The sequence below is a fragment of the Arachis stenosperma genome, chromosome 10 (genome assembly GCF_014773155.1).
Source record: "Arachis stenosperma cultivar V10309 chromosome 10, arast.V10309.gnm1.PFL2, whole genome shotgun sequence".
NCBI classification, from domain to species: domain Eukaryota; kingdom Viridiplantae; phylum Streptophyta; class Magnoliopsida; order Fabales; family Fabaceae; genus Arachis; species Arachis stenosperma.
In genome coordinates this window covers 63,657,434-63,676,929 of record NC_080386.1, presented here as the reverse complement: position 1 = coordinate 63,676,929, position 19,496 = coordinate 63,657,434, and the positions used below count along the sequence as shown (strand labels likewise).

Sequence of the window (19,496 nt, the reverse complement as noted above, 5' to 3'; positions counted from 1 at the left end):
TTTTGAATAGAATATTCTGTTATTTCATACGGTTTTGTCATGGCAGGGACTAAATTGAAAAAAAATAATGTATAGGGACCTAATCGAAAAGAAAAAAAGTATAGGGACCTAATTGAAAATTCGGTAAAACTATAGGGACGAACAGAGTAATTAAACCATTAATGATAAATAATAAACTTTACTCGGATATCTTTAGCCTTGGCCATGAACCTCCTTTTCTTTTGATTTTGGAGCGAAAAGTTCTACTTTTTTATTAATGCAAATTATGACTAACAAAGCAGCAAAGAATTTTGCATTTTTTATTTCTCCTGCTATTTTTGTCGTACAAGTTTTGTATGAGTCTTTTCCATTTCCATTTACGAAAGGTAAAAATTTGCGGATTAAAAGCTAAAGCAACACATAATAAAAAGACGATCCAGGTCGAGTTGTTGTGCATTGTCTGTCTTTCTCTAAACTTAAGCCTTAATGAAGATTGACCGAAAAAGAAAAACAAATTATTTTGCCATTGTATAAAATAGCGACGGGCCCTTTAATCGCTTTAAGAAAACCGTACTAAGTAGTTCCATATCTTTATTAGGAATTACGAATGAAAAATATTAAAATAACTAAACAAGGATGACTCATCTTTGTTTGTGCAGCTTGGAATAACGGGGTCCCTGATGTTGTTAAAAGTTTGATAAAGGTACATATGGATGCTCTTCTCTTCAATAAGAAAACTTTTGGTAATGTGTTTGTCAAAAAGAAGGAGTTGGAGAGGCAATTGAATGATATTCAGATTTCTCTTGAGTGTATGGAGGATTTGGGGTCGAGGGCAAAAGAACAAGGTATCTATGATGAACTAAATACTATCATTCTTTAAGAAGAACTTATGTGGTATTAGAAATCAGAAGAGCGGCCGATTCAGTGTGGGAACATGAACACTAAATTTTTTCACTTGCAAATAATCATCAGGAAAAAGCGGAATAAAATTTGTAGACTGTCTTTGAAAGATGGAACTTGGGCTACTGAGTCGCAGGAGCTAGAGAAAGCAACAAACTCCTTCTTCTAGAAGTTTTTTATCTACAAGGGAGCATATTGATCTTCATGCTATGAAAGACTTTCCCAGTCCTTCCCTTAGTAAGCCTGTCAAAGGTTGGTTGAAGCGGTGGAGTTGGAAGAGTGAAATGTGCTGTACTGACCATGAATTCTTTTAAAGCTTCAGGACCAGATGGTTTTCAGACCCTGTTTTATAAGGAGTTTTGGAACTCTCTATGCTATGATGTGTGGGGGTTAGTCAAGAGAGCCTTTGAGGGAGAGATTTTAAATGCTGCTATTTTCAAGACCTACGTTGTTCTAATTCCTAAAGTTGAAGATTCTACGTTCTTTATAAAATCGTTACAAAAGTGCTGATGAACAGGGTTAGACCCTTTCTGTCAAAGATCATTGGCCCGCTTCATGGTGGTTTTATCCCGGAAAGAGGTACTACAGAGAACATCATCATTGTGGAGGAAATTATGAGTTTCATGAAGAACACTACGTATAGGAAAGGGACCATGATCTTTAAGATTGACTTGGAGAAGGCATATGACAGGGTAGACTGGAGATTTCTTGAAGCAATTTTGGTTTGGTTTGGCTTTCCGAGGGCTACTATTCATCTTATTATGGCTTGTGTGACGTCATCTTCTTTATCTGTTTTGTGGAACGACGAGAAACTTTAGAGCTTTAATCTCCAGAGGGGTTTGAGATAAGGGGGTCTTATGTCCCATATCTCTTTGTGCTTTGTATGGAATGTCTTGCTTGTTTTATTACCCATCAGGTTTTGCAGGGCTCATGGATATCGGCGTCGGTTTCCAGACATCGCCCAAAAAAACCCACTTGATGTTTGTTGATGATCTACTTTTGTTTTGTAAAGCTACGAAAGCTTAGGTAGAGGAGGTTATGCAGTGCATGAACTTATTTTCCAAAGCATCAGGCCTGTGGGTGATGCGTAAGCATCTTTCTTATCTTTTCCTAGTGAATTTGCATTTAAATTGTTGAGTTTAGTCAAGAATTAATTATCTTTTAGCCACTATGGATGCTACTTTGAGTCTCATGCAATTTTGTTTATTTTAGGTAGCATTTGGCTAGATTTGATGGAGAGGAAGCTTGCACAAATGGAAGGAGCACAAGAATTAAAGGAGATGATCAGCGAGGAGCGATGCGTGCGCGTACCTGACGCGTGTGCGTGATTTGGAGATTTGTGCAGCGACGCGTGCGCGTACCTGACGCGTACGCGTGACACGCGAAGAAGACCATCGACGCATACGCGTAACTGACGCGTACGCGTGACATGCGCCACGTGCAGAAAACGCAGAAAATGCTGGGGGCAATTTCTGGTCCCCATTTTGGCACTCAAGTAAGGCGCAGCTCTCTGCCAAGTTAGGCGTGGATCTAGTGAAGCCAAGTGATCCCCGCGTTACAAGGCGCAGATTATTTAATTAATTCTGATTTAAATTTAAATTTTAAAATAGGAAAATATATTATTTTAATTTTAAAAATTAGATTTTAAATTAATTAGAATTAGATATAAAAGATAATATTATTCTATTCCACCTCATTCCGCACTTTTACAGTTTACCTGAATCCTTATTTTCTCTCTGAACCATGAGCAACTAAACCCCCACTGTTAAGATTAGGAGCTCTGTCTATTGTATGGATTGATACTATTATTTTTCTATTTAAATTCATATTTTGATTTATAATTCAAGAATTGTTTTCGTTCTTTATCTTATGAATTTGGGTGGAACGGAAGTATGACCCTTTTTCTAATTGAGTTCTTGTATAACTTGGAAAAGCTCTTTACTTGAACAACAGCTTGAAAACAATTTCTCCTAAATTCTAATTATCTGGATTTAACGGGATACGTGACATATAATCCTCTTATATTTTGGATAATTAGGATTTTTGTGGCATAATAACTAGAATTAAACTTCACAACCCCTAATTTGAATTAATTGACCAAGGAATTGGCGATTGATGAGAATTAGAGGAGACTAGAAAGGTCTAAGGGATTAGGATCTAGTCACATATAGTTTGCCATGAATTAAATCTTGCATGATTAAAATAAATTAATAAGAAAAATCAATTCGGAAAATAGATAACTCTGAAGCCTTAACTGCCTTCTTCATATTGTTTTTCCCAACTTATTTACTTGCCTGTCTTTCTAATATTCTGAATTTATTGTTAATGCTTTTGAATCTTCAAACCATTTTCTGTTTGTCTGACTAAGCTAATTACTCAATTATTGTTGCTTGATCCATCAATCCTCGTGGGATGGACCCTCACTCACTTGAGGTATTACTTGGTACAACCCGGTGCACTTGTCGGTTAGTTTGTGGTTGTAAATTTCACACCAAGTTTTTGGCGCCGTTGCCGGGGTTTGATTGTGATTGACAACTACTCGTTGTTTGATTGCTTAAATTAGATAATATTTTTTTCATTAATTATTTTTTTTAGTATTGTTAAATTTTATTTTTCTTTCTTTCTTTATTTATTTCCTTTTTCGTTAATACCCCCTCCCCTGTTTCGTTTTCTATTTCTTTTCTTTTATTAGTTAGTTTTAAATATATATATTCATAAAAATAGCACTAATATTTTTCTTAATTTCTGAAATTAAGTTTGGTGTTTCCTAGTTAGTCTTATTTTAATTTCTCTTATTTAATTTGCCTAATAATTTCGAAAAATTTTTAATCTTAATTTTACTAGTGATTCTCAAAATTTAGTGTTTGTTTGTTTTATTCAATATTTTTATCTCTTTATTCAGGTTACCTCACTGGGAATTCTCTGCACTCTGACGTAGAAAATTCTAACTTTTCTTGTCTTCTGTTTGTTTATGCGCAGGAGCAGAGACAAAGAACATCTCTTAGACTTTGATCCTAAACCTGAAAGGACTTTCAGGCGATGTTTGCAACAATCAAGACTTTACAAGGTTGTAGAATCCATTATGGATCCTAACAGTGCTGATAATGCCAATGTGGCAAATCTGAATGGGAATGAGCAACAGAGAGTGCTTGGCTCTTACTCTGCTCCTATTGCAGATCTTTATTGAAAAAGCATTGTGGTGCCTCCTATAGATGCGAACAACTTTGAGTTGAAGCCACAATTGGTCACCCTGGTGCAACAAAACTGCCAATATCATGGTCTTCCCTAAGAAGATCCAAATTAATTTATTTCTAATTTTCTGCAGACTTGTGATACTGTGAAGACAAATGGAGTGAAACCCGAGGTGTACAAACTCATTCTCTTCCCGTTTGCTCTGAGGGATGGAGCAAAGCTATGGCTAGATTTCCAACCCAAGGAGAGTCTGGATACTTGGGACAAGGTTGTTACTGAGTTTCTTACTAACTTTTTCCCACCAAAGAAGCTGACTAAGCTTAGGGTGGAGGTTCAGACCTTCAGACAGAAGGATGGTGAAACTCTTTATGAAGCTTGGGAGATATACAAGCTACTGACTAGGCAATGCCCTCTAGATATGTTCTCCAAATGGACCCAACTAGATATTTTTTATGAAGGTTTGGGTGAAATGTCCAAGATGTGCTTAGATAATTCTGCTGGTGGTTCACTGTACAAGAAGAAGACACCAGAGGAGACTATTGAGCTTATTGAATTGGTTGCTAGCAACCAATATTTATACTCATCTAACTGGAATCCTGTGAACTCTGAGGCTCCTCAGAAGAAGGGTGTTATGGAAGTAGAAGCTCTTAATGCTATTCTTGCTCAGAACAAGCTTATGTCTCAGCAAATAAGTCTACTTACTCAACAGATGGGTGGCATGTAAGTCTCAGCTATCAACACCCAAAATCCACCTCAAGAGGTCCCTTATGACATGACAGGTAATTTTATACAAAATGAGAATTATGATTATGCTCAATCTTTTTTTGAACAGGTAAATTAGATGGAGAATGGTCCTAGAAACCCCAATAATGATCCATACTCTAAGACATACAATCTTAGGTGGATGGACCAACCTCAGAGATCTCAGAATTTCAACAATAATTCTCAGAGCGGATTCCAACAGAACAATCATAATAACCGCCAATTTCAGTCTCATCAACAACAACCACCTCAGTAGGCAAATTCTCAATCCCAACAAGATTCTAATTGGGAGATGATGAGGAGTTTTATGCAGGAAACCAGAACCTCTATTAGAAACTTGGAGGTGCAAATGGGCCAACTGAGCAAGCAAATACCTGAGAGGTCTGCAAATACAATTCAAAACTTGGAGATTCAGATGGGCCAATTAGCCACAAAAGTTAATAAAATTGATAAGAGGACCATTAATAGCCTTCCTGGTAACACAATTCCAAATCCAAGAGAGGATGCAAGGCTATCACCTTGATAAGTGGACAAGTAGCAAGTATGGAAGCACAAGTTAATGAGGAGCCAGTTGAAAAAGAAGCTCCAGAGGAGAAGAAGGAAGAAGTAGAGCACGTCCCTCCAAAGCGTGAGGACAACCCATTCCCAGACTCTCTTGACACTTATCCTATATTGCCAAAAGCTCCTGAGTACAAGCCTAAAATGCCATATCCTCAGAGACTTCAAAAGGAGACCAAGGACAAGTAGTTTTCAAAGTTCTTGGAAGTCTTCAGAAAGTTGCAAATCAATATTTTTTTGTTGAGGTTTTGGAGCAAATGCCTCTCTATGTCAAATTCATGAAGGAATTGTTGTCAAAGAAGAAGCCTTTAAAGGGAGATGAGACAGTGGTCCTGACTAAGGAATGTAGTGCCATAATTCAGAATAACTTGCCAAGGAAGATGCCAGATCCAGGGAGTTTTCAAATTCCATGCACCATTGGGAGCACAACCTTTGAGAAAGCGTTATGTGATCTGGGAGCAAGTATCAATTTAATGCCCTTGTCTGTGATGAAAAACCTGCAAATCCAAGAGGCACAACCCACAAGAATAGCATTACAGATGGCAGACAAATCTACGAAGCCTGTATACGGATTAGTAGAGAATATCTTGGTCAAAGTAGGTAAGTTCATCCTCCTAGCAGATTTTGTGATTCTTGACACGGGGGAGGATGAGAATGCCTCTATAATTCTAGGAAGACCATTTTTAGCCACTGGAAGAGCTCTGATTGATGTAGAAGTGGGTGAAGTAGTGCTTATAGTGCATGATGAGCAACTAGTCTTTCATGTCTTAAAAGATATACATTCAGTAGGTGAAGAGGAGAGGTGCATGCAGACTGAGCTTATTAATCCAAACCTTCAAGAACCCCCTGATGATGCACAGCAGAATCTGCAACTCAAACCTCCTTTGGTGACAATCAATAAAATTCCTCCTGACATCAAACCTAAGTTTGGTGTCAGGAATGCATCATCTACCAAGGAGGAGGCTCCCAAAAAGAAGAAAGTACCCAGAGGATGGAAAAACAAAAAGAACCCCACTGAAGGTTTCTCCCCAGGAATGAAAATGGTGTTGACTAGCAATCCAGTGTGGATTTATACAGTAAACAGAATCCTCTCTCTAGAGCATATTGAGCTACTTTATGGAGACACGGGAAAGAAGTTCAAAGTAAGGGGTGAAGAGCTGAGCCCCTATGATCCTCCTCCTTAGAGGAGCTGACCGTCAAGCTAGTGACGTTAAAGAAGCGCTTGTCAGGAGGCAACCCGATAATTTTGTATCCTTAGTTATTTTCCGTAGTAGTGGTTTTCTTATTTATTTGATTTTTATTGAGTTTTTACTGTTTTTCTTTCGTTTTACATGTGTGTTGATCATGCAGCTATTTTAGAACAGGAACTGAACACTTCGGAAAAAAAAAAAGAAAAAAAAATAGGCCGAAGGTTGCGCTGGAGTTGTGCAGGAATTATGCATCGTGCACCAGCTCACCCACGCGTACGCGTACCAGACGCTTACGCATCCCTCTGGTTCTCGAACCACCCATGCGTGCACGTGCCTGACGCGCACGCGTGCCTTGAAAAATCGACGTAAATGGGTGCATGGCCGAAAGTTATGCTGGTCTTGCGCTGGTACTGTGCTAGCCGCGCAACTCAACCCACGCGTCCGCATCCCTGATGCGTACGTGTCACCCTCACCATGTGACCAACCACGCGTACGGGTGTTGTATACGTGCGCGTCGATCGCGCTGCATCATTTACCCCGCGCACCACCCTGTTTACATTCTCTCTCCCTCCCAAATCCTAATTCCCTCTTGTTCTTTTATCCTTTTACTCTTCTTTTCTCATACTAATTATTTTTTTCGTGTGTCTTTTTATGTCCCTCTCTATTTTCAGTTCTTCTTTGCTTGAGGACAAGCAAACCTTTAAGTTTGATGTTGACGCTTCGCTTATGGTTTTGTCTGTTTAGCACCAAAGGGAGTTGAATATTCTTCATGAAGGAATGAGATGGCCACCAGCATAACTGAGGTGGTTGAGTTTCTTTCATTCTATTTCTCTTCCGTTCTTATTTTGTTGTCTTCTATTTTCTGTTGCTTTGATTGCTTGCATGATCTTTAGTACTTTTAGTTAAAAAAATTTTGCCTCATGTATTGCTCACTGAGCTTAAATTAAAAAAGAAAAGAAAAGTGATGTATTGCTTGAGAAATTTAGTTTAATTTTAAGAGTAGTCTTATTTACTTAAATGTGGTGGTATTATTTGTGATTTTGAATGCATGACATAAACGGTGGATATTTGGATTTGAATCAAAGAATGTTGATGTATAAGGAACAGGAATTTAGAAAATTATTATGACTCCTCTGAAATAAACAAAAATTTAATCCTTGAAGCAAAAGAAACAGCAAAAGAAAAAAAACTATAAAAGCAAGATCCAAGGCTCTGAGCATCAATGACTAGGGAGGTTAGACATGATTAAAAGCTCAAAGAGTTGTTTCCCTAGTCATATGCTTATGGTGTTTTTGTGTCAAATAATCCTTGAGAAAGAACAGTTAGAGTCGAGACCAAGTGCGTTTAACAGAGTATGCCAAAAGCTTTGAGCACCACTATCTCGGAGTAACTGAAAGAAAAATCAAAACTTAAAGGAAGTTCCCCAGTTAAGTGCTTGTGGTGTTTCTGTGTCAAGTAACCCTTGAGACAAAACATTTAAAGTCACGGCTAGGCTCAAGGTGCAAAGCACCAAAGAAAAATAAATTAAAGAAAATTATGCTGCATTCAAGGATTAAACTGGAGTATAAAGATCAGAGAATTCATACTATGATTCGGATTCTAATTCCAAATGACACTGACATTCTTCTAATTCAAAGGAGAGTGAGATGCCAAAACTGTTCAAAATTACAATGAATAAACCCCATTTCAAAAATAGACTTGAGCATGACTAAACTCTCACTTCTCATGCAAATTCACATCTTAATCATCCACTTATTTTGGTTGCTTGAGGACAAGCAACAATTCAAGTTTGGTGTTATGATGCGTGAGCATCTTTCTTATCTTTTTCTAGTGAATTTGCATTTAAATTGTTGAGTTTAATCAAGAATTAATTATCTTTTAGCCACTCTGGATGCTACTTTGAGTCTCGTGCAATTTTGTTTATTTTAGGTAGCATTTGGCTGGATTTGATGGAGAGGAAGCTTGCACAATGGAAGGAGAACAAGAATTAAAAGAGATGATCAGCGAGGAGCGATGCATGCGTGTACCTGACGCGTGCGCGTACCTGACGCGTACGCGTGACACGCGAAGAAGACCATCGACGCGTACGCGTGGCTGACGCGTATGCATTACATGTATCACGTGCAGAAAACGCATGAAACGTTGGGGCGATTTTTGGGCCCCATTTTGGCACTCAAGTAAGGCGTAGCTCTCTGCCAAGTTAGGCGCGGTTCCAGTGAAGTCAAGTGGTCCCCACGTTACAAGGCGCGAATTATTTAATTAATTTTGATTTAAATTTAAATTTTAAAATAGAAAAATATATTATTTTAATTTTAGAAATTAGATTTTAAACTAATTAGGATTAGATATAAAAGATAATATTATTCTATTCCACCTCATTCCGCACTTTTACAGTTTACCTGAATCCTTATTTTCTCTCTGAACCATGAGCAACTAAACCCCCACTGTTAAGGTTAGGAGCTCTGTCTATTGTATGGATTGATACTATTATTTTTCTATTTTAATTCATGTTTTGATTTATATTTCTAGAATTGTTTTCGTTCTTTATCTTATGAATTTGGGTGGAACGGAAGTATGACCCTTTTTCTAATTGAGTTCTTGTATAACTTGGAAAAGCTCTTTACTTGAACAACAGCTTGAAAACAATTTCTCCTAAATTCTAATTATCTTAATTTAACGGGATACGTGACATATAATCCTCTTATATTTGGATAATTAGGATTTTTGTGGCATAATAACTAGAATTAAACTTCATCCCCTAATTTGAATTAATTGACCAAGGAATTGGCGATTGATGAGAATTAGAGGAGACTAGAAAGGTCTAAGGGATTAGGGTCTAGTCAGATATAGTTTGCCATGAATTAAATCTTGCATGATTAAAATAAATTAATAAGAAAAATCAATCCGGAAAATAGATAACTCTGAAGCCTTAACTGCCTTCTTCATATTGTTTTTTCCAACTTATTTACTTGCTTGTCTTTCTAATATTCTGAATTTATTGTTAATACTTTTGAATCTTCAAACCATTTTTTGTTTGTCTGACTAAGCTAATTACTCAATTATTGTTGCTTGATCCATCAATCTTCGTGTGATCGACCCTCACTCACCTGAGGTATTACTTGGTACGACCCGGTGCACTTGCCGGTTAGTTTGTGGTTTTAAATTCCGCACCAGCGGGTGAATCTTAGTAAGTCTAGGGCTCAATGTTCAAAGAATGTGTCTATGAGAAGGAAAGAGATGCTCTCAAGAGTCTCTTGTATTCGTTTTTGCCAGGACTTGGGACGGTAACTAGGGTTAATATTGGGCCTAAAAGGTCTTCTAGAAAGATTGCTCAAGAAGTCATTGAGAAAATTTAGAACAAGCTTGCTAGTTGGAAGGGGTATCTGCTGAATAAGGTAGGAAAACTTTGTTTGGTTAAGTCGGTAATGGCTTCTATTTCAGTCTACAACATGCAGGTAACTCTACTTTCAAAGAATGCATGTGAAAAGATTGATTCACTGATGCGACAGTTCTTATGGAAATGCTAGAATAATGGGAGAGGGTTGTTTTTAGTTAATTGGTAAGTAGCTATTACTCCCAAAAAGACAGGTGGTTTGGATGTACGAGATACATATTGTGCTAATCTAGCACTTCTTGGCAAGTTGGTTTGGGATTACTTCAATAATAAAAACAAACTGTGGTGCAGATTGTGATGCAAAAATACCTTCGAAATTCAAATTGTTTTGGTGGTGGTCATGGACAGAATGCGTCGACCATTTGAAAAAACATTCTCAAAACATATGAAGCTCTTAAGGATGGGTTTAGGTGGAATGTAGGGGATGTGCAGCAATCCGTATGGTATGACGAGTGAACTACGTTTGGAAGACTTTGTGATCTTGTTCCCTATGTTCACATATCTGAGTCGGAATTTGTAGTGACTAATTTGTAGCGCGATGGATCTTGGATGGTGGATACACTTGCTACGACAATTCCTCTTGCAGTTAAGCAATTCATTTTCGGCCTTACTTACCGAAAATCGGCGGACCTAGATACGGGGTGGAGTTAGTGGCCTGCAAAGACAAAAAGGTATAGTGCAAGAGAGGGTTACACTGGCTGTTGAAGCATAAAGTGGATTGAAATGGTAATAGTAATTGGAGCTAGTTATGGCATTTAAATCTTTCGTTGAAGATCAAATTCACTATGTGGCTTGGGCTTCATAACGCTCTCCTGATGGAGGCTTTCCGTTTCAGGAAGCATCTAGCTATTTCAGATTTGTGCCAGAGATGCAATTCGACTCTGAAAACAGTTGAGCATTGCTTGCGGAACTGTGTTAATCCAAGAGGCTTTGGCAAATGTTAGATACTCGCTTTATTGACTCGTTTGAAAACACTTTCATTGAGACGTGGTTTAAAAAAATCGTGCCTGATAATAAGGTTCTTTTTGGGGCCAAAATGTGATGGTTGGTATAATGATATTTTCAGTGTCGGAAATCATTGGATGAATCACAAGGTAGTTGCCCTTAGCAAAAGCACTGTCATAGATCAAAGATTTTATATACACCATGTTCTTTCAGCACTCTCAAAGATCAATAGTGTTGGAAACTTCCTGTTCTTTCAGCACCCTCAAAAATCAATAATGTTGTAAACTTCCTGTAGATAACACCTTTAAAATTAATTGTGATGTAAATTTATTTTCTAAATTGAATTTAGCTAATTTTGGCAGTATTATTGTGATGTAAATTTATTTTCTGATTTGAATTTAGCTAATTTTAGCGGTATTATTAAAGACTCTTGACTGCTCTGGTAGTTCTCATAGTCTAGAGGGGACTTGTCTTAACCTAAGATTGCAGTTTGAAAGTCATTGTGAACCATAGATACGTCCTTGAAATTGCTGATTTAGTTCACAAAACTTGTCAAGACCTTAGTATGTTCAAGTTGATTGAATAGTTAGCAAAGCAAACAACGCGATGAATTGAATGACTAGATATGAAACAAGAAATAATTCTAATGTGATTTGGTCAGGGCCTAGTGTTATTCTCCAACAAATCATCCGTTCTGATTTAGGCTAGGAGTTTGTTTTAGTTTTCTCTTTTGTTTAGACACCAAATGAAACAAGGATGACTCAACCTCCCAGTAGTTACTAGAAACATAACAATCATACCCAACGCAATCAAAACTTGGCATAGCAAATCACAGATAATGTATAATCTAACCTCCCAGAAAAAACCTCATGCAACCAAACTAGAAACATGAAATTAAATAATTCCTTGCACCCGGCATAATCTAAATAAGCGTTAAACCAAATGGAGGGGTCCAGAACAAACCAAAAGTATCTAATCTAGTGAAACAAACTCAACCTGAAAACTGTATCAAGCAAGCGCCGACAATAGAGATCCATCATCACTAGGAATGTAAAGCCCAACATATAAATCTCAAGAAACAAGGTTGTCATTGAGTGATAATGAAGCAAGCTGGTCAGCAGCACCGCCAGTCTGCTGCTGCTGTGCAACATTCCTTAAGACGTCCATTGCCTCGGCCACCTTTGCCTTCAGGGCTTCGGGTGACTCGAGCAAGTGCAGAACCTCAGTCTGGTCCATCTCCAGAAGCATTCCAGTCACCTTGGCAGCATTATCAGGCTCCAGCTGTTCCACCAGAGGGTAGAGATTTTCACCCAGCATCTACAAATATACAACCAAACAGTCAGTTATAAAAACTAACAAGCAACAGACCAGGAACTCATCTGATCACACAGGAGAATATAAACAACAATCATTCTAAAATTGAGTGGGGATAGAAGACCTACCGTTCTCTGCTGCTCTGGAGAAGCATTTGCCAATGCAGTAGCCAAAGCCCCAATAGGAATTTGCTGGGAGATTGTTGCATCACGCATAGGCATCCCGGCCACATCATACGGAACAGAAAACATGCCTCCAGCAACACCAGGCATGGGAACATCAGGAACCCTACCACCGGGTGGATAACGATACATACGTCCCCTAGGAAGCATCTGCCAACCCCAAAATAACCAGGTCAGTGTACCAAATAGGATATAGATGATATGCAAAAAAATGAATTGAGATAGAATTCAAGCGACCTGAGGTGACATCATTGGAACTGGATGCTGGGACTGCTGGACTCCACCCGCACGTCTTCCACCAGGACGCTGCCCCTGCTGTCCTTGCTGAACCATTGGCACAAAGAAATTTGGAACAGGAGCCCCGCCAGGCCTCATACCAGGCACAAGTTGTTGTTGATAACCAAACCCAGGCTAGCAAAAGGCAAGAGGCGAGAAGAATAAGGAAATTATTATCCACATAAAGGAGAAACAGGAACAATATTGAGCTCCATTCAAGCTCACCACATGGTTCAAGTCCAGAAACAAAGTAGAAAGAAGGGATTACCTGGGAAGGAATGATAGCAGGAGGGCCTTGACCATAAAATATTTGTTGACCAATACCTGGACCACCAGGGGGATACATTGGCACCCGCGGACCAACAGTGGGTCCCATCGCAATGGGCCGCATTTGAGCAAACTGAGCCTGTATATTTATTTGAGTCCAACATATAAACATCTTCATAGTCACAAAACTAATCCTTATAGAATGGTGACAAGGCAAGGGACATCATCACTACAGCTCATGTTACCAACCTCAAATAACAAAATAACCAGGTATTTTACTACGAAAATCTAGTCTAAGCATACAAAAATGTATACAAGTAATGATAAAGTGACCAGAGAAGGCTTGTGTAGATCAGTAATTTTTTTTAAAAGGAGGGAATGGCAAGAGAGATTTTTCTCTGCATTGGTACTACACAATTGCAACTACAAATGGTCTAAGTTAAAAAGTGCTCAATGTTTATAACGAGATACCTGCAATCTAGCTCTTCTATCTTCCTTCCGCTGGGCAAGAGTCACATAGAGGGGTTTGCTTACCACCATTTTTCCATTCATCTCCAAGAGCTACAAAACAGGAAACCAAATAATAATAGAAATCAATAGAAAAATATTATAAAACTAAGGGGAAGAAACCTAATCAGCTGAGAAAAATTACCAATTATTTCCAACAAAAAATTAGCAAATGACTTACAGCTCTAGAGGCCTCCTCAGGAGTTGAGAATGCAACAAACCCTGATCCTCGACTGATTCCATTAGGGTCCCTCATAACCTTTCAATTAAAAAAGGAAATAATGTACAGAGATTGTGTTGCTAGCAAACATATAGCGTGACGCCAAATATACTACATACCTTGCAAGAGGTAATAGTGCCAAATGGGGAGAACAGCTCCTTAAGTTTATCATCTCCAATGGTATCATCTAAGTTTTTGATGTACAAGTTTGCCCCTTGGTATTTGTCAGCAGCTTCTTTCATGCTCTGCTCAAATTTTTGTTTTAACTCATGCTCCCTTTCAGATTTCTTTTGTGCTTTTCCAACATACCATTCTTTGTCATCAAATTTTTTGCCATTAAGTGCTTCAACAGCCCTAGCAGCATCTTCAGGATTCTCAAAGTTAACAAATCCAAAGCACTTGGACTTTCCATCACCATCCCTCATCACAACAGCACTGGTAATGGTCCCAAATTCACCAAAAACCTTGTTCAAATCATCATCCGTGGTTGACTCAGATAGGTTCTTCACAAACACATTGTTAAATTTTGCCTTGTCAGTGGCACTTTCTCTCTCTTGCTTGCGAAGGAAGGGTCCCACATACACTTGCTTATCGTTCAACAACATGCCATTCAGCTTTTCTATGGCTTTCTGAGCAGCTTCTTCGCTATCGAATTGCACAAACCCATACCCTTTTGACTGGCCAGATGAGTCTGTAGCAACCTTGCAAGAAAGGATATTCCCAAAGGAAGAAAATGTATCATGCAATGCCTTGTGATCAATTGCCTTGTCCAAATTCTGCAATAATCCACACAAAAGAAAGAAATGGAGTCAGGATCACCTAGACATGCAAACTGAAAGCAATGTTTCCATTACAAAGCAATGTGTAAAAAGACGAGCATACCTTGATAAATATGTTTCCAGCACCACTTTTACGAATACTGGGATCACGATGCGAATACATAATGCGGATAGGCTTGTTATTCAGAGGAGTGAAGTTCAGAACATCCAGTGCTCTTGCAGCTGTACACAGGTAGCAAATCTTATGAACGGCAAGAACACTGAATCAGATGATAAAAGAGCAAATAACTTATGGTTCATCACAACATCAATAATAACACATAGTAATACTCGGGCAGAGAAGATCATGGATGGAAACACATAAAAGAATATCAGACCAACGACAAACTAATTAAACAAGAAGGATAACCACATCAAATCAAGTTTCAAAATATGGTTATAATTCATGAAACTATTCCCATCGCAGAATGGGCATGGACAGTAACCAAACATGTAATATATTAAAGAGCACAAATTGCATTGGAATATATTCTAGCAATTATTTCCTCCACCATGCTTTCGATGACAAATGTGGAAACTAATTGTTGTACTTTGTAAGAAATCTACAGCAAAGTAAAAAAGTACTCTAAATTTTCTGAAAGTCCAACACCAAGGAGCTTTTCTGGTAAGATGTATTTGAGACATTAGTGATCAAATAGCTCCATGATCTCTTCAAAATTCATCTAGAGTTGAAATTATCATTAGATTTACACCAGTTACTTTTGGAACTACAACAGCTAAGTCTTCCAAATACACGAAAAAGGCCAATGTTAATACTAAATGATCCAGCAGTGCATGTTTTATACACTGATAATGCAGATTACAGGGAAGGGTAAAAATCCCTAGGAAATAGAGTACACCCAAACCCTCTAAATAATCAATAGGCAACAATTTGCTGCAGAATGCTTAATTTTTAACATAGCATTCAAACTTCTTTTCCATGCCTCATTGAAAATGTTTGAAAAGATAAATATTTTATATTTTCAATGCCTTGATTATATAAAAAATTTCCATTAGTTTTTAGCCAAATACTTGTTATAATAGAGTACTTCATAAACAAAATATCCCAGTATTTATGCAACAATAAATCATAAAACGATAGATAATTACAAGTGCTCAACAAAGTCTACTGTTGCATTAAAAGAAATTTAGAACATAATATAACCAACTAACCAATGTAAATAAGCCAGTAAATCTTCCGGAGCTTTCAATTATATCAAGCTACTCTAGGTTTCACCAGAGCAAGGCGGCAAACAAAAAATTAGAAGCCTAGCAAGAATCTCTCGCCCATAAACTGACATGAACACATCCGTGAGAACAACACAAACCCAAACAATAAATTAGCACCCAAAAAATGCAAACATATGTTAACCCAAGTCCTGATACTAACTCATTGATAAACAAGCAGCAACCTTATACACAAATCCATTTCACAACCAGAGAACCCGACACATTTTAAATTTAACTACTCATCAATAGCAGAAAAACAGCAAAGGGCGGAATAACCAAACACAAAATAAGTAAAATAAAATAAATAGAAGTAAAAATAAAAAAAATAACTAACTAACCATCTTGCGGGTTGCTGTAATTGACATAACCGTAACCGAGCGATCTGCGGCTAGTGAGGTCGGTGCAAACCCTAACGGACACAACCTGACCCAATTGGTTGAATAGGTCATACAACTGCGACTCAGTCACGGTCGGGTCCAGATCCCCAACGTAAAGCGACGTCGTCACGAACTGGTTTCCACCAGCACCACCAGCTGCTCCTCCGTTTGGACCCGCCATCGCATTCTGAGGCTGAACTTGAACCTGAGCCATCTCAATCAACAACAACAACAACAGCTACTACAACAACAGCAACAATTACTACTTCAACAACACAACAGCAGCAGCAGTAGCAGAAGAAGAAGAAAATAATAACTCCTGGTTTCTTTTTTCACCCAAATTTTCTTTTTTCTTTTTTTTTCTTTTTCTCTTCCCCCTCCTCTTGTTATTCAGAACAATAAAACCCTAAGGAAGAACCGAAAAATAAACCCTAGCTAGACTGAGCTAAACGGTAGATTTGAAGAACAATAACCACAGCCTTCGGAAAAATTTTAGGTTTTTTTCTAAAAATTTTCTATTTTTTGGTTTTTTTATGGAGAAAAGCGAGGAGAGGGAAGGGTGAGATATGGAGGTAGATGCGAAAAAAGGATAAGTGGTGGCCGCCGGTAAGAAGCGCGGCGGCGCGTGAGAAAGGAAAAAAATGGTGTAATAATAAAAAGTGAAATAGAGAGAGCACAGGAAGAGAGTACCGAAGAGGAAAAAAGGGGAGTGAGAAATGGCGCAGTAAAGAGAGTATATAGTGTGTGGGTTGGGGTTGGGTGGTGGATGATGATGGTGGCGGGTTTGGGTAAACCCTAACACAATCCTTCGATGAAATCTGACCCGTTGGATAAGGGGGTGTGTGGGACCATCTATGAGATCAGTGGGATGAGGAAAAACAGTAGATAAGGATTTAAGGGGAAAGAAACGTAAGCGGAAGAATGAAGAATCTAGGGTGAAAATTGCGTTTGACATATTGGACCCATTCACTTTGTAAGAGGTTGTATTTACTACATTACTATGGGCCGTTAAACTGTTAAAAGGGGCATGATCTAAGCTTGGCTTGGTGAGTTGGTGCTGTCATTTGTCTACTTTTAACTATTAAGTCTTTGGGGAAAGCTCAGTATACAAGTGATTAGGGCTTGTAACTATTACAAGTTTATTAATGCCTAATCCAACAAAACGTGTTGCAACTCCTACGTCACTTACACGCGCTTTATTCATGCCGTTTCACGTTTTTTTTTGTGCCTCTTTTTCTTCTTCTTCTTTCTCCGTGCTTCCTCTTCCTCTTCCTCTTCCTCTTCCTCTGTGTCTCTTTTTCTTCTCTTCCTCCCTCTTTTTTTTATTGAAATTTCTTTTCCTCTTTTTGTTTTCTCTTTCTCCTTCATCAAAATCACTAGAAAAAACGAAAAAACATTATTCAAGGTACGTTTCTTGCCTTCTCTTTCTTCTTCTTCTTCTTCTTCTTGCTACACGTTCTTCTTCCTCTTTCTGTTCTTCTTCTTCATTTACGTGCTTTTCTCTCTGTTTTCTTTTTTCGTTATTCTCGATTTCTATTGTTTTTTGACATCAAGCTCTGAAATCGTTTTTGAAGAAGAAGAAGTAGCAGAAGATGAGGAGGAGAAAGAGAAAGAGTTCTGAATTATGCATTGATTTTGGGTGTATTTTCTTAAATCCTTTGGGTGTATTTTCTGTAACCGTTTGGGTGTATTTCTATAATCGTTTGGGTGAATTCCTGTAACCGTTTGGGTGTATTTCTGTAATCTCTTGGGTGTATTTTATGTAATCGTTTGGGTGTATTTCTATAATCTCTTGGGTGTATTTTATGTAATCGTTTGGGTGTATTTCTGTAATGCCTGTCATTTTTTCTGAAATGAAAAATACACCCATAGATATCAGTAAGATACAACCATAGATATGAGTCAGATACACCCATAGATATCAGTCAGATATCACTCAAATACACCTAAATGATTACAGAAATACACCCAAAAGATTACAGAAAATACACCCAAACGGTTACAAGAATTCACCCAAAAGATTACAGAAAATACACCCAAATGGTTACAAGAATTCACCCAAACGATTATAGAATACACTCAAAGGGTTACAGAAAATACACCCAAAGGATTTAAGAAAATACACCCAAAATTCGTTGAAGTACATCTTATGCATAATTCAGAACTCTTTCTCTTTCTCCACCTCATCTTCTGCTGCTTCTTCTTCTTCAAAAACGATTTTACCATGAAAAATTGAAAAAAAAACGAGAAAACAGAGAGAAAAGACGTAAATGAAGAAGAAGAAGAAGAAAACGAGGAAGAAGAATGTGCAGAAACGAAAGAAAAGGAGAAGAAGAAGAGTAAGAGGAAGAAGAACGTGCAGCAAGAAGAAGAAGAATTTCAGAAACCATGAAAATCGAAAAAAAAAACGAAGAAGAAGAAGAAGAAGAAGAAGAAGAGGAAGAGGAAGAGGAAGAGGAAGAGGAAGAAGACGAAGACGAAGAGGAAGAGGAAGAGAAAGAAGAAGAAGAAGAAGAAGAAGAAGACGAAGAGGAACCGTTTGAGTGGGGCGCGTGTAGTTACGCTCCATTCAAAATGAGTTAGTGCGCATGTTAATAAAGTTTGGGTTGATAACTTGTAAAACTTGTACGGCCTTTTTACTTGTATGTGTAGCAGGCCCCTAAGTCTTTTCTTTCCACATCTTTTTCTTTTACTATCACTCTTTTTTAGACTGATTACATTTTTGGGCTTTATTTTGGCCGAAACCCAAACCACAAAGAAAACAAATGGATATTCCCTTAATCACTCATGACCAAAAAAATAGAGATATTCCCTTAATCGCCTATATGATAGAGGCGTTCAAATCCAAACCAATCCAAATTAAACCACTTATCCAATCCAATCTAAATAAAAAATTGATTAAAACCGTACTAATTCGGATTTGATTGGATTCTATTTTTTGCAAACTGTTGGATCAGATCGGATTTTGGATCTACTTTTCATAACCAATCCAATCCAATCCAAACCGCACAATGTGTTATAATATTATTATTTTATTAAATATTTACAATTATACTTATAACATGTTCAATTTGTTATATATTTTTATATTATTCATATATTATTATTATTATTATTATTATTATTATTTAATAAATATTTTATGTTCAAAATGTTATTTATTTATTTATTTTAATTAACCTATAATTTTATTTCCATTGTTATATTATTGTTGGTTTTTTAAGATATTGTTGAGATTTGTTATGTCATTGTTGATTATTTAAAATTTTATGTTGAGACTTGTTATATGTATTTAATTTTTTTAATTTACAAAACCGCAAATCCAATCCAATCCAAACCGCTTGAAATTGGATCGGATTGGATCGGATTTTTTTTAAAAAAAAGT

General features: G+C 37.5%; 2 protein-coding genes and 1 non-coding gene across 3 annotated transcripts; 1 reads left to right on the top strand and 2 right to left on the bottom strand.

Moving 5' to 3' along the window:
• Positions 1-265: 265 nt before the first annotated feature.
• On the top strand, positions 266-1,697 carry LOC130957180 (uncharacterized). The gene is made up of 4 exons (XM_057884050.1): positions 266-365; positions 639-824; positions 1,202-1,268; positions 1,397-1,697. The coding sequence occupies exons 1-4, from the start codon at positions 266-268 to the stop codon at positions 1,695-1,697; spliced, it is 654 nt and encodes a 217-aa protein (XP_057740033.1).
• A 2,690-nt stretch (positions 1,698-4,387) lies between these two features.
• Positions 4,388-4,494, bottom strand: LOC130958552 (small nucleolar RNA R71). The gene has a single exon (XR_009077666.1). It is a non-coding gene; the product is annotated as a small nucleolar RNA R71 (small nucleolar RNA).
• A 7,298-nt stretch (positions 4,495-11,792) lies between these two features.
• On the bottom strand, positions 11,793-16,822 carry LOC130954623 (polyadenylate-binding protein 8). The gene is made up of 9 exons (XM_057881379.1): positions 16,073-16,822; positions 14,569-14,687; positions 13,806-14,462; positions 13,648-13,725; positions 13,431-13,520; positions 12,961-13,098; positions 12,654-12,827; positions 12,363-12,566; positions 11,793-12,237 (listed from the first exon to the last, which is right to left on the bottom strand). The coding sequence occupies exons 1-9, from the start codon at positions 16,323-16,325 to the stop codon at positions 11,992-11,994; spliced, it is 1,959 nt and encodes a 652-aa protein (XP_057737362.1). The 5' UTR covers positions 16,326-16,822; the 3' UTR covers positions 11,793-11,991.
• Positions 16,823-19,496: the final 2,674 nt, after the last annotated feature.